Source organism: Molossus molossus, unplaced genomic scaffold (genome assembly GCF_014108415.1).
Source record: "Molossus molossus isolate mMolMol1 unplaced genomic scaffold, mMolMol1.p scaffold_m16_p_1, whole genome shotgun sequence".
NCBI classification, from domain to species: Eukaryota; Metazoa; Chordata; class Mammalia; order Chiroptera; family Molossidae; genus Molossus; species Molossus molossus.
In genome coordinates this window covers 179791426-179802365 of record NW_023425344.1, presented here as the reverse complement: position 1 = coordinate 179802365, position 10940 = coordinate 179791426, and the positions used below count along the sequence as shown (strand labels likewise).

At 50.6% G+C, this 10940-nt stretch overlaps 2 protein-coding genes across 3 annotated transcripts in view; one reads left to right on the top strand and one right to left on the bottom strand.

Moving 5' to 3' along the window:
* Positions 1-396: 396 nt before the first annotated feature.
* Positions 397-9143, bottom strand: ZFYVE19 (zinc finger FYVE-type containing 19). The gene is made up of 12 exons (XM_036247440.1): positions 9028-9143; positions 8375-8588; positions 7021-7142; positions 6800-6853; positions 6028-6146; positions 5783-5928; positions 5339-5447; positions 2702-2911; positions 2198-2277; positions 1754-1852; positions 1488-1615; positions 397-1403 (listed from the first exon to the last, which is right to left on the bottom strand). The coding sequence occupies exons 2-12, from the start codon at positions 8426-8428 to the stop codon at positions 1325-1327; spliced, it is 1200 nt and encodes a 399-aa protein (XP_036103333.1). The 5' UTR covers positions 8429-8588; positions 9028-9143; the 3' UTR covers positions 397-1324.
* The window catches only part of DNAJC17 (DnaJ heat shock protein family (Hsp40) member C17), a 38690-nt gene continuing 36502 nt past the window's right edge, over positions 8753-10940 (top strand). For both annotated transcript variants that reach the window (XM_036247469.1, XM_036247485.1), the window contains exon 1: positions 8753-8882. In XM_036247469.1, coding sequence (XP_036103362.1) covers positions 8805-8882 — 78 coding nt within the window. In that variant the 5' untranslated portion in view covers positions 8753-8804. The remainder of the gene's footprint in view (positions 8883-10940) is intronic.

Genomic DNA, 10940 nt, shown 5'->3' with positions numbered 1-10940 from the left:
TCCCAACAGTCCTTAAGAATTTAAAGATGAAGGTCACAGTTCCGCTTCAGAAATCAGTCAAACAAGGCCCAGAGGCTAAGACACAAAGCATCTTGCCATCAACAACAGAAACCCAGTGGCAAAGACTAGTTTTTAGTTTTTTTTAATCCTCACCCGAGGACATTTTTCCATTTTTTTTTCAGGTAGAGTGGGAGGGAGAGAGAGGAACAGAGAGAGAGAGAGAAACATTGATGTGAAGGGACACATCGAGCGGCTGCCACCTGCACAACCGACCAGGGCCGGGGACAAACTGCAACCAAAGTACGCGCCCTTAGCGGGAACCGAACCCGGGTCTCTCAGGACCACAGGCTGAGCCAAACCGGCCAGGGCGGCAAAGACTAGTTTTAAATCTCGGAGAGGGAACAGGAAAAAGCTAGCTGGGTCAGGGGCATGAGGGAAGGCTAAACCCTGCTCCCCGCTAAATGGTGCAGGAGGCCTCAGGCTGAGGATTCTTTCTTGAGCTGGTTCCAGCCAGAGGAAGAGAAAAAGCAAGGGCTAAGCAGAGAGGTGCAAAGGGTACAGGGTACGAGGCCAGGGGTCAGGTCAGGAGGGAGTTGCCAGAAACAGACACTGAGTCAGAAAGGCAGGCAGGTTGGGACAGGAGCCCTGGAAGGTGGTGTCCTTTGGGAGTAAGGTAGGAAGCAGGGCATACACCCAGTTTATGCGCAGTGTCTGAGTACTAGAGAGACAGAACCCATGATGGCGGGGCCTGGGGCTAAGTTGGGCTGCCCAGAGCAGGACACATAGTTCAGTTCCGTTGAACAAATATTCATGCCTACTGCCTTTGAGGCCTCCAAGATGAGTGGTACTGTTCCTGACTGAAGAATCTTACATGAGGGCTCGATCCTTTCCCTCACTCCATTGGACTGGACTCCTACTCTGCCTTTGCTACCTCTCCAAGGGCCCAGGCTCAGTACCCACAGTGTTCTAGAGGTAAAAGATGCTGGGCCCAAGGAATCAACATACTTTATTTGATACACTAAGTGCTAGGGCCCTTGAGCAGGTTTCAAGGCTCATCCTTAGATTCAATCTTGGTCTTGCCAGTCCAGGCTGTGCTGACGGAGGGCTCCCAACTTCTGTCTTCCTTCTGGCTCTTCCATTCATCATCTTCAAAAGAGAATCTTTCCTTCTTCCAGGGACACCGAGGCTTAGGAAAGGGTACACCCACGAGCAGTCTAGCTTGACATGCTCGCCCATCAGATGCCTGGAGGCTGGGCCCAGAGGTAGGTGCCCCAGCCTATGTGACTGCCTGTAGGGCTGCATTCCCGGGAGGACCAGGTTTTCCTCAGTGCTCTTGGTCTGCATGTGGGGGGCAGTAAGCAGATGTCTGATGCTCTTTAAGTTCAAAGGCATCATGGCCTTCCCTGTGGAACAAAGAGACACAGGTCAGGAATCACAAGTAGCCTTTGGACACTCCCAGTTTCATAGCACATTCTACCTGCACCCACCGGAAGCAGCGGACACAGTAGAGGTCTCCATCACAGCCAGCGCAGCGCAGGGCGGCATCCTCATTGCAGATGCAGCACCAGGGGAGCTCCTTTTCTTCAGCTTCTGGCCTGGGGGCCATAGCCTGGGCCTTCAGGGAGCAGAGAACAATGGGGGAAGCAAGGTACCTCCTGGGGTATGGGTGAGAAGGCTGCTGCTGGAGCAGGGGGCCAGTCAGGAGGGAGGCTGTGGAGGCTGCCCAGGGGTCTGCGTCTGGGGCTTTTCTCACCTTAGGCTCTGCCCTGCAGGATTTGGCCCGGGGCTGGAGCATTGGCTCTGCAGGGATGTTAAAGCCACTTGCCTCATCCAGGGCAGCTTCTTCAGTGAGCTGTGGACAGGGCAAAAAGGTACAGCACCCTGCTTATGGCCCAGGTCCTCTCCTAAAAGCTCTGTGACTTTAGTTTCTCAACCCATATTCCTTTATCTGTTGCCTATGGTTGCTGACACCCCACTCAAGGGGCAGGGGCAGGGGCAGGGGCAGGGGCAGGGGCAGGGGCAGGGGCAGGGGCAGGGGCAGGTCTGGGTCATAGTGACAGAGGGGCCCCAGCTAGAGTAGCTGCAGAGTGACTGGCCATATAGTCCCAGAGTGGAAGTAGGGTGATTGGGGCCAGGTGGGGTGGGACAGTGAGGTAGGAACAGGACAAAGGGTGGTCAGGTGGGTAAGGTGGCTCACCTGTTGCAGGACTCTCTGGATGGCTGTCTCCTCATCCTCCTCATCATCACTGTTTGGAAGGTGATAGTCCTGAAGGGTCACTTGAAGAGGAGAGAGGTAGGAGCAGGGGGGGAGTGAGGTTGAGAGCGCTCACCTGAGTAGCTGTACTCTTGCCCTCAGTAGCTGGTTTGGTTTCTAGTGGCACTTGGTCCAGAGCTCTGCCGTCTCTGCAGCCATTCTGATCAGGCCCACCCCCTCCCTGCTCCACCCTGCAGGGCTGGGGGGAAGGAACAGAAGGCTCTGTGTCTGAAGGGACCGAGGGTCCCTTGCCCCTCGTCTCCCTTATTCCTCATCCACTGCTTTGCTCCAGCACTTTCCTTGTGGCTCTGGGCAGAGCTTGACAGACTCCTGGGCATAGAGACCCCCAGCACCTGACTGAGCCTGGCAGCCATTTTGCAGAGCTTGGTCTGGGGATGGGGGGCTTACCCAATGGACATGAGTAAGTGGCTGCTGCCCAGCCTCTACCTCTGTCAGGGTCCTGTCCCCGAAGCACGGCCAGGCGCTTGGCAAGGGCCAGGATCCGCTCCTGCCTTGTGTTCTCCTCCCGCAGCTCGACTGCTGCTTCAGCCAGCAGCCTGCTCTTCTCTCCATCCAGGGACCAGGTGGTCCGCCCCTTGGAATTAGCACTCTGGCCCCCTGGTCCACCCTGGTTCAGGTCATTCTGGATAGAGGCAGCTGGAAGGAGCGATGCAGTCAGGGAGGCAGAGACATTCCAGATCTCTCACTAGAAGCTACTGAGCCCATTTCTCGACTTTTTATAAAAGCCCACATATCATCAGCTTTTTGTTCAGCACTAGCTCCTGGGGTTTTATTACAAATGAGTATTTCCCCCATTTTTTCCCATGTAAAATCTGGTAATCTCTTTTTTTTTATCCTCACCGAAAGACTCTTTTCCATTTTTGTTCGGTGAGAGAGAGAGAGAGAGAGAGAGAGAGAGAGAGAGAAAGAGAAACATCGATGTTAAAGGGTCACATCAAGTGGCCGCCTCCCGTACGACCTCAACCAGGGCTGGTAACAAACCGCAACCAAGTTACATGCCCCTGGCGGGAACTGAACCCAGGTCTCCCTGAACCACAGGCCAATGCTCTCACCACTGAGCCAAACTGGCCAGGGCTGGTAATCTTTTTATTTTTTATTAATTTAGTTTTGTTACAGATGTTCTCCGTTTTCCCCCATTGACAACCTCTTCTTGACTCCCCGCCATGGCATAGTTGTCTATGTCCACTGGTTACGCACACATGCATATAAGTTCTTTGGTTTATCTCTTCCCTCCCCCCCAGTCCCCCTCTTCTGAAGTTTGTCAGTCTGTACCCTACTTCTATGTCTCTGGGTCTATTTTGTTCATCAGTTTATTTTGTTCATTATATTCCACAAATAAGTGAGATCATGTGATATATGTCATTCTCTGACTGGCTTATTTTGCTTAGCATAATACTCTCCAGGTCCCTCCATGTCATCTCAAAGGATCAGAGATCTTTCTTTCTTCCAGCCACATAGTATTCCATTGTGTATTATATACCACAGCTTTTTTATCCACTCATCTATTGATGGACATATTGATGGGACAAAACACTGGAAATCTTAGAAGTTTTTTTCAACCACTTCCATCTTCACTCACCTGATATTTTAACATGCTGTCCTTAGGGTGGGCGTCTCATGGTATGAGAATCACTGCCCAAAAGGATTAGGCTATGGGAAGGCCAAGGCTCAGCCAGTGTCTCTGCCTTACAGGCTGAATTAGCATTTCCAGGGAGCAGCACAGTAAGGACATGACAGAATCTGAGGTCTTACATGTTACTAGGCTGGAAGAATTTTGCCAGAGTGGGTGTGGCTTTGACATGTTCCCTTTAGCTCAGTTTCAGACCAAGAAGTTTGAAAGTAGAGAGCTTTGAGTTCAAGTCCTAGCTTTGTTACTTAATAGCTGTGTGATCTTGATCAAGTTCCTTAAGCTCACTAGGCCTTAGTTTCCTCATTTATAAAATACAGATACTAATAGTATGTATCTCATAAAATTACTGAGGATATTCAATGAGGTTGTGTCTCTAAAGCAGGGTTTCTCAGTGTTGGTCAGTTGACATTTTGGGCAGAATATTTCTTTGTTGTGGGGCTGTCCTTTATATGATGTTTTAGCAGCATCCCTGGCTTCTGCTCACTATGTTCTGGTTGTGACAACCAAAAAGTCTCCAGACACTGTCAAATGGGCCTTGGAGGGGAAATCATCCTTGGTTGAGAACCACTACTCTGAAGCCTTTGAATAGCATAGTTCAATAGAATTTTTTAAAATCCTCACCCGAGGATATTTTTCCATTTATCTTCAGATAGAGTGAGAGGAGGAGAAGGAGAGAGAGGGAGGGAGGAAAGGAGAGACAGACACAGAGACAGAGAAACATCAATGTGAGAGAGACACATCGACTAGTTGCCTCCCGACCTCGACTATGGCCAAGGACCAAACCACAACCAAGGTACATGCCCTTGACCAGAATTGAACCTGCGACTGGTCCATGGGTCAACACTCTAGACACTGAGCCAAGCTGGCCAGAGCTTCAATATACTTTTTTATGATGACGGAAACATTCCATAATATGGTTCATATCTGTGCCATCTAAGATGGTAGCCATGAGCCACATGTGGCTATTGAGCACTTGAAATGTGGCTAGTACCACTGAGGGAACTGAATTTTAAATTTTATTTAATTTTAATTAAATTTAAACAGCTTCTAACTCCTCCTTATCATCATTATTGCAAAGAACATTTACTGAGGACTTACTATGAGCCAGGCATGGTCCTAAGAGCTTAATGGATTATCTCATTTACTCCTCACAACTTCCTCACAAGGCAGGTTTTACTCCACACTCCTCCATTTTACAGACGAGGAAAGTGAGACTTTCCCAGGGTCACACAGCTAGTAAGTGGTAGGAGAGAATCACTAACTGATTCTAAAGTCCTTGCACTATCTACTAGGCTCACACTGGCTCCTATTGAAGTAAACACTCAATAAGTGGTAGTTCTTATTATGTTGTTTGTTCTCTGATTTACATATATTCACCTCCCACCTGGGGACAAAGGAAGGCAGGTCCCTAGGGGCCCAAATGGAGAAGTTACCTGGGCTTCCTTGTTCCAGGTTCTCATCTATAGCTGCTTCCGCTGTGAGCTGTGCCAGCAGATCCTGTACCTGCTGGGTCTGGGTCTTGGTACCTGATGGCTGATGCACCTGTTTGGAGGGAACCTCAGTGGGGTCAGGATGGGGGAGCCACACCATAAAGTCCAGAGCAGTCTATGGCAGGGCTGAATGCTGAGGAGTTCCTAGAGTTCAGGGAAGGTGGACTAATCCAGGGCCTACATAATCAAGTAGGTCTGACAGTCCCCAACAAGACAGAGGGGCCACTTTTTCCTGCCCCATCCAATCCTGCTTGTCCCTGGTTCCTTGCTTGGCCTGGCAGCAGACCTGAGGATTAGGAGGTGGGAGTCAGGGGCTTGCCAACTCCAACAGAGTACATAAGCATATACATACTAGGACCCCTCTCCCTCTCAAGCCATAGCACTCACCAGCTGGGGGGTCTGAGAAGGCAGAACTCTGCCCTGCAGTGCAGCAAGCCGTGCCTCTATCTCCTGGGTGGAAGGGATGGAACCCTGGGGTTCAGCCCTCAGTGCGGCTAGCCTGGCTTCTATCTCTGCCTGTGAGGGCACTGCCTCTGCAATTAGCATGGGGAAACCTTGTAAGATCCAGAGGAATCCCAGTCCCAGGAGTCCCATATAGTGTCCTTCAGGCCACCCTGCCTGCCCCTACTCACTGGGCTTGTTCTCCTGGCGGAGCCGTGCTAGGCGCTCAGCGATGACTTGGTCTTGTTGGGTCAGTCCCTGGTTCTGGGGGGCACTGGGCTTCTTCTTGGCTTCCAAGGCTGCCACACGCCTGGCAGGATATGAGATAGATGCTCTTGAAGAAGGCAGAAGAGAGGGGTGAAGGCACCCACCCACTCTCTTTTTCCCATTCGAATCATTTCTAGGCATCTAGGGAGGCCTCCAGTGGACACTTGTCTGTGGCCCTCATGCATGTTGTCCTGCAGCTCAACCCAGCTGCCCAGCTGGAGAGTCCAACTGAAAGGGCAATGTCCATCAAGAACTTTTTTTGGGGAGATGGCTAATCAGTTGCTTTCTGATCCCAAGAGGGCAGTCAGGTGCCTGAGAGGTTGATATTCTCTTGACCCTATGTTCATCTGATCTAGAGGCTGGGAAGAAAGTACTGCCCTAGGGCTCCCTTGTCCTTTTCCCCATCCACATTTGTCTCTCTTCCTTCAGTACTTACTTTTTTTTTTTTTTATCCTCACCCGAGGAAATTTTTCCATTTTTGTTTAGATAGAGTGGGGGGGGGGGAGGAGAGAGAGAGAGAGGAACATTGACATGAAAGGGACACATCGAGTGGCTGCCTCCCGCATGACCCCAACCAGGGCTGGGGATAAATTGCAACCCAGGTACGTTCCCTTGACCAGAATCGAATCCGCGACTCATTGGTCTGAGGGCCGATGCTCTAACTGCTGAGCCAAACCGGCCAGGGCAAGTACTTACTTTTTATAGTTCTGAGGTGGTGACCACTTGGAGGCGTTGGCAGGAGCAGGCCCTCTGTAGAAAGGAAATCTGGTTTCAGAAAACCTGCCAACTGTTAGTCAGTGCCCCCTGAGCCCAAACGCTTCCTGGGCTGGCCTCTGGCTACAGAGCACAGGCTGCAAGGGTTAGCCAGCTGCCTGCTGCCATGGTTGGCTGAATCCTCACCCATGTCGGCTTCTCACCTGGTCAGGACCTCGTGGCACTGCTTGCAGACTTTCTGTTGGGTGTTCCCAGCCCGAGGCACTGCTGCACTGAAGTTAAGGCAGCTGGAACAGAAGGCCCGGCCACAATTCTTACAGCCATTCTACAAGAAACATGAAGCAGGGTTATCTACCTCTCAGCTGCACCCTTGCAGACTCCCGCCTGGGACTCTCTGGGCACACACACAGAGAAGACATTGAACTTGTGGCCGGATGCTGAAAACAGGATGAGGAGTGGGGCCCCTAAGGCCTGGGGAGACACAGGGTGGAGTAAAGTGATTCTTCAGTCTCCAGTCTTTTATTCAAATTAAGTAAAGCTTCATGCAAAATTTCCAGGCTTTCTTTCTACCTTGTCTTTAATTCCCTGACACGGGGGTGTAGAAGACAAATAGGCAAAGCCCTTGGTTACTGACTCTTTAACTAAGGAGAATCGGAGAGTGCAGAGCTCATGCCTTCTTTGATCTAGCAGAGATGGAGGGAGGCTTAGCTCAGGATGGGATAACAATAGCCTCCATTTATTAAGTACTTATGGTGTATCAGGCACTAAGCTCAGTATTTAACATTCATCAACTGATATAATCCTCACAATTTCTACACATTATTTTACTTAATCCTGATGCCCACCAGTATCGTTCCTATTTTAGGTGGGGTCAGAGAAGTTACATGACTTGCCCAAACAAAGATCACCCTGTGACTAAGACAACAGAGCTTAACTTTGAATCCTGACCACTCTGTCTTCCAAACCCAGGTTTCTAAGCGCTACATGGATCTGTCTCCCTACTGCTCTTTACCCTATGTGGTTCCTATCTCCTGGTCGCAGCTGCAAAGAAAGCCTGCAGTTTACCAGGGAAAATTGGCAGGTCTGTGCTGAAGACAAGAGAGGCTCCGCAATGGTGCCCTGCGGGCAGGAGAAACGGCTAACCTTACTCAAGGGAAGGGCAGACGGCGTGATGGTGAAGGTTTCAGAGCTGAGAGAGTAATGGGACATGAGGTGAAGCTGAGTGGTCGGTCACAGGGCTGAGGAGAGGCTGGATTGAGGCGGGGGGAAACAGCCGGACCCCACAGTTTTCAGACAGAAAAGTCTAGCTTTCCAAAAAGGACATGAGCACGCTTTACAGTTTATAGAGGACTTTTCTCTCCAGCACTTCACTGGACCCACACACCAACCCCGCAAGAAAGGGAATGCTAGCCCCATTTTACAGAAATGGAAACTAAGGCTCAGTGACTTAATCAAAACCATACTGCTGGAAAGGGGCCGTAAATCCAGTCTACCGGCTACAAGACCAATGTTTTTCCCTCCAGCCTTTGGCCCTCTAGCCCACGGGGAAAGATTCACCTCCTTCTTGAAGAGGGTGAACTTGACAGCGCAGCCGTAGCACCTACTCTCCATCCCGGTTCCCCGCCTAGCGCCGCACGGTCTGCAGAGCTGAGGTCACGCCCACCAGGTCAGGGGTTCCTTGGACCTTCACCCAGCTCCACCTCGGTCCCCCACGCCCACTCGCGCGGGCCAGCTACGGTCTCCCGCAGGAAAATCGCGACGGACCATCTTCCTAGGAGAACAACAGCGGCGAGCGCTGGGGCTGCTGGGAGTCGTAGTTCATTCACGACGGCCCGCTTCCCGCAGAGGCACTTAAGTTTGACCCAGAACACGACATTTCCCAGGGGGCTAAGCGCCATTTAGCCGGCTCCGACCGACAGTCCCGGGAATCCCCGCGCACGCTTAGACTCTCGGGAGTTGTAGTAGGAATCCAGTCAGAGTTGGAATCATGTCGGTGACCAAGGAGCTCTTACAGATGGACCTGTACAAGCTACTAGGTATTGAGGAGAAAGCGGCAGACAAAGAGGTGAGAATGGGGGTGAGAAGGGCCCGAGAAGTCCGGCGGCCTTTTCCGTCTTGGCGCCTAGGCTGGCACCGGCTTTCCAGGTTCGGCCGGGCCATGGGCCGTAGCGAGGGGCGGCCTGACGGCCTCGGAAGGTGGGCTCTCAGACCTTCTGTCGCTTCATGAGGAAGAGGGGATCCCAGAAGGGAGGCTCCTGCTGCGGGGTACTCTGCTCTCCCTCCGGCCCTTGTCTAGGAGAGGCGGCGGGGTGAGCCTGGGAGGGAACTCTCGCCTCCTCCGTGCGCCTGCGCAGGGTCAGCCTGTAATTTCGCTTGTGTCCTGACTGTGGCTGGAGGTATTTCAGTGTCTCCTGAAGGCTGATTTAACTCCACTTAGAGCCTAGGATGAAAGAAAGACCAGGTCTCAAGGCTCCTCCACTCCCACTGCACCCCCTCCTTGACATTGAGGCCCATGGCTGCCGTCTCTGTTTTCTTTTCTACCCCAGCCCACTGACTCTTTTCAAGTAGCAGACGCTCAGGTGTCCTTTCAACATGTGCTAGTGGGCCAAAAGCAGGAGGATCACAAGGGTAAGGCAGATGGCTTGAAGTTCCACAGGAAAGTGTTGATAAAGGTGCCAGGGAGTGGGACACTGTGCTGTAGTTAAGATTTTTGTTATCTAAACTTGGATTGTGAGCGGTCGGCCTGTTGGCTCAACCAGCTGGGGCGTAGCATTAATAAACTTGGATTGTGGTTGGTAGTTGCAGCAATGTAGGAAGGGGAGGCAGATAATTCATCATAAGAAAATTAATGCTTGCCCTGGCTGGGTAGCTCAGTTGGTTAGAGTGTTACCCCAATATGCCAAGGTTGTGGGTTGATCCCTGATCAGAGCACATACAAGAATCAACAAATCAGTGCTTCTCTCTCCCTCCCTCCCCCCGCTCTTTCTAAAAACCAATAAATTTAAAAAATGAATAAAAAGAAGAATATTAATGCTTGTGCATGTCCCTGTACTTCCAGACTGCCCTGCTCATTAACTGAGTGAGTTTATAAGAGGAAGCTCTGGGGCAGAAAAGCAGGGAGACCCATAGGTACTTTGAGGAGAGATGCTGTCAATCTGCACAGAACTGTCCCCTGCAATCAGAAGTGGGCTATGGGGATGTGTAACATCTGCTACACCTGTTTGATAAGTCTTAAAATGTCTGTATTAGTAATGCCTAATACCTATATTACTGTGTACTGGGCACTATTCTAAGTGCTCTGCATTTGTAAATTGTTTAACTTGTACTTTGTTAATAGTGAGAAACTACTTTGGACATTTCACACCAGATCTAGCCAGTGTGTTGGAACTCTGAAGTTGAGAACTTTTGAAGAAGACAATTGAGAACTCTTGATGTATATATTACTCAGAGAAGTGACATAATCAGATTTTAAAATATCAAACATTAGTGTGTAGAATGGACACAAGTCAGGGATAGGGGCTGTTGTCTAGCCAAAAACCAAGGTCTAAGCAGACCAGTGTGGTTGGGATCCAGTTTTCACTCAGATGAGATAAAGAATATATGAGAATGCTCTTTTAAAGGGTAACAGGTGCTGCTCCTGCCTTTTAGTAGGGGAGGCACAACAGTAATACAAGGGAGAACACAGTCAGTTACTTAAGGGGGACACAGACAAAATACTGAGTAGGCTGAGGTTGCTTTTAGTTTGGGAGAAGGGGTGGGGGGAAATAGAGAAGGTATTTGAATCCTTGAAGAACAGGCAGAGTTTGGGTGTGTGGAGATATGGAGGAAAGATATTCCATGAAAGGGGAGAATGTGTGTAGTCCAATTTGTCTGGAGCATAGGCTAAGAAGAAAAGAAGGGTAGCCCTGGCCGGTTTGGCACAGTGGTTAGAGTGTCGGCCTGCAGACCAGAGAGTCCCGGGTTTGGTTCCTAATAAGGGCACGTACCTCAGTTGCAGTTTGTCCCTGGCCTGGTTGGGGTCGTGTGGGTGGCAACCAGTCTATGTGTCTTTCTCACATCGATGTTTCTCTCTCTCTCTCTTCCTCCCTCTCTCCCTCCCGCTGTATCTAAGAAAAGTGCAAAA

Bases quoted from the DNA above. Each gene is read 5' to 3' on its own strand.
- ZFYVE19 (XM_036247440.1), bottom strand. From the start codon at position 8,428: ATGGAGAGTAGGTGCTACGGCTGCGCTGTCAAGTTCACCCTCTTCAAG. The intron at 1,853-2,197 runs GTGAGCCACCTT...CCCTGTCCACAG, and splicing joins TCCAGAGAGTCCTGCAACAG to CTCACTGAAGAAGCTGCCCT. The intron at 1,404-1,487 runs GTGGGTGCAGGT...TTTGTTCCACAG, and splicing joins TACTGTGTCCGCTGCTTCCG to GGAAGGCCATGATGCCTTTG.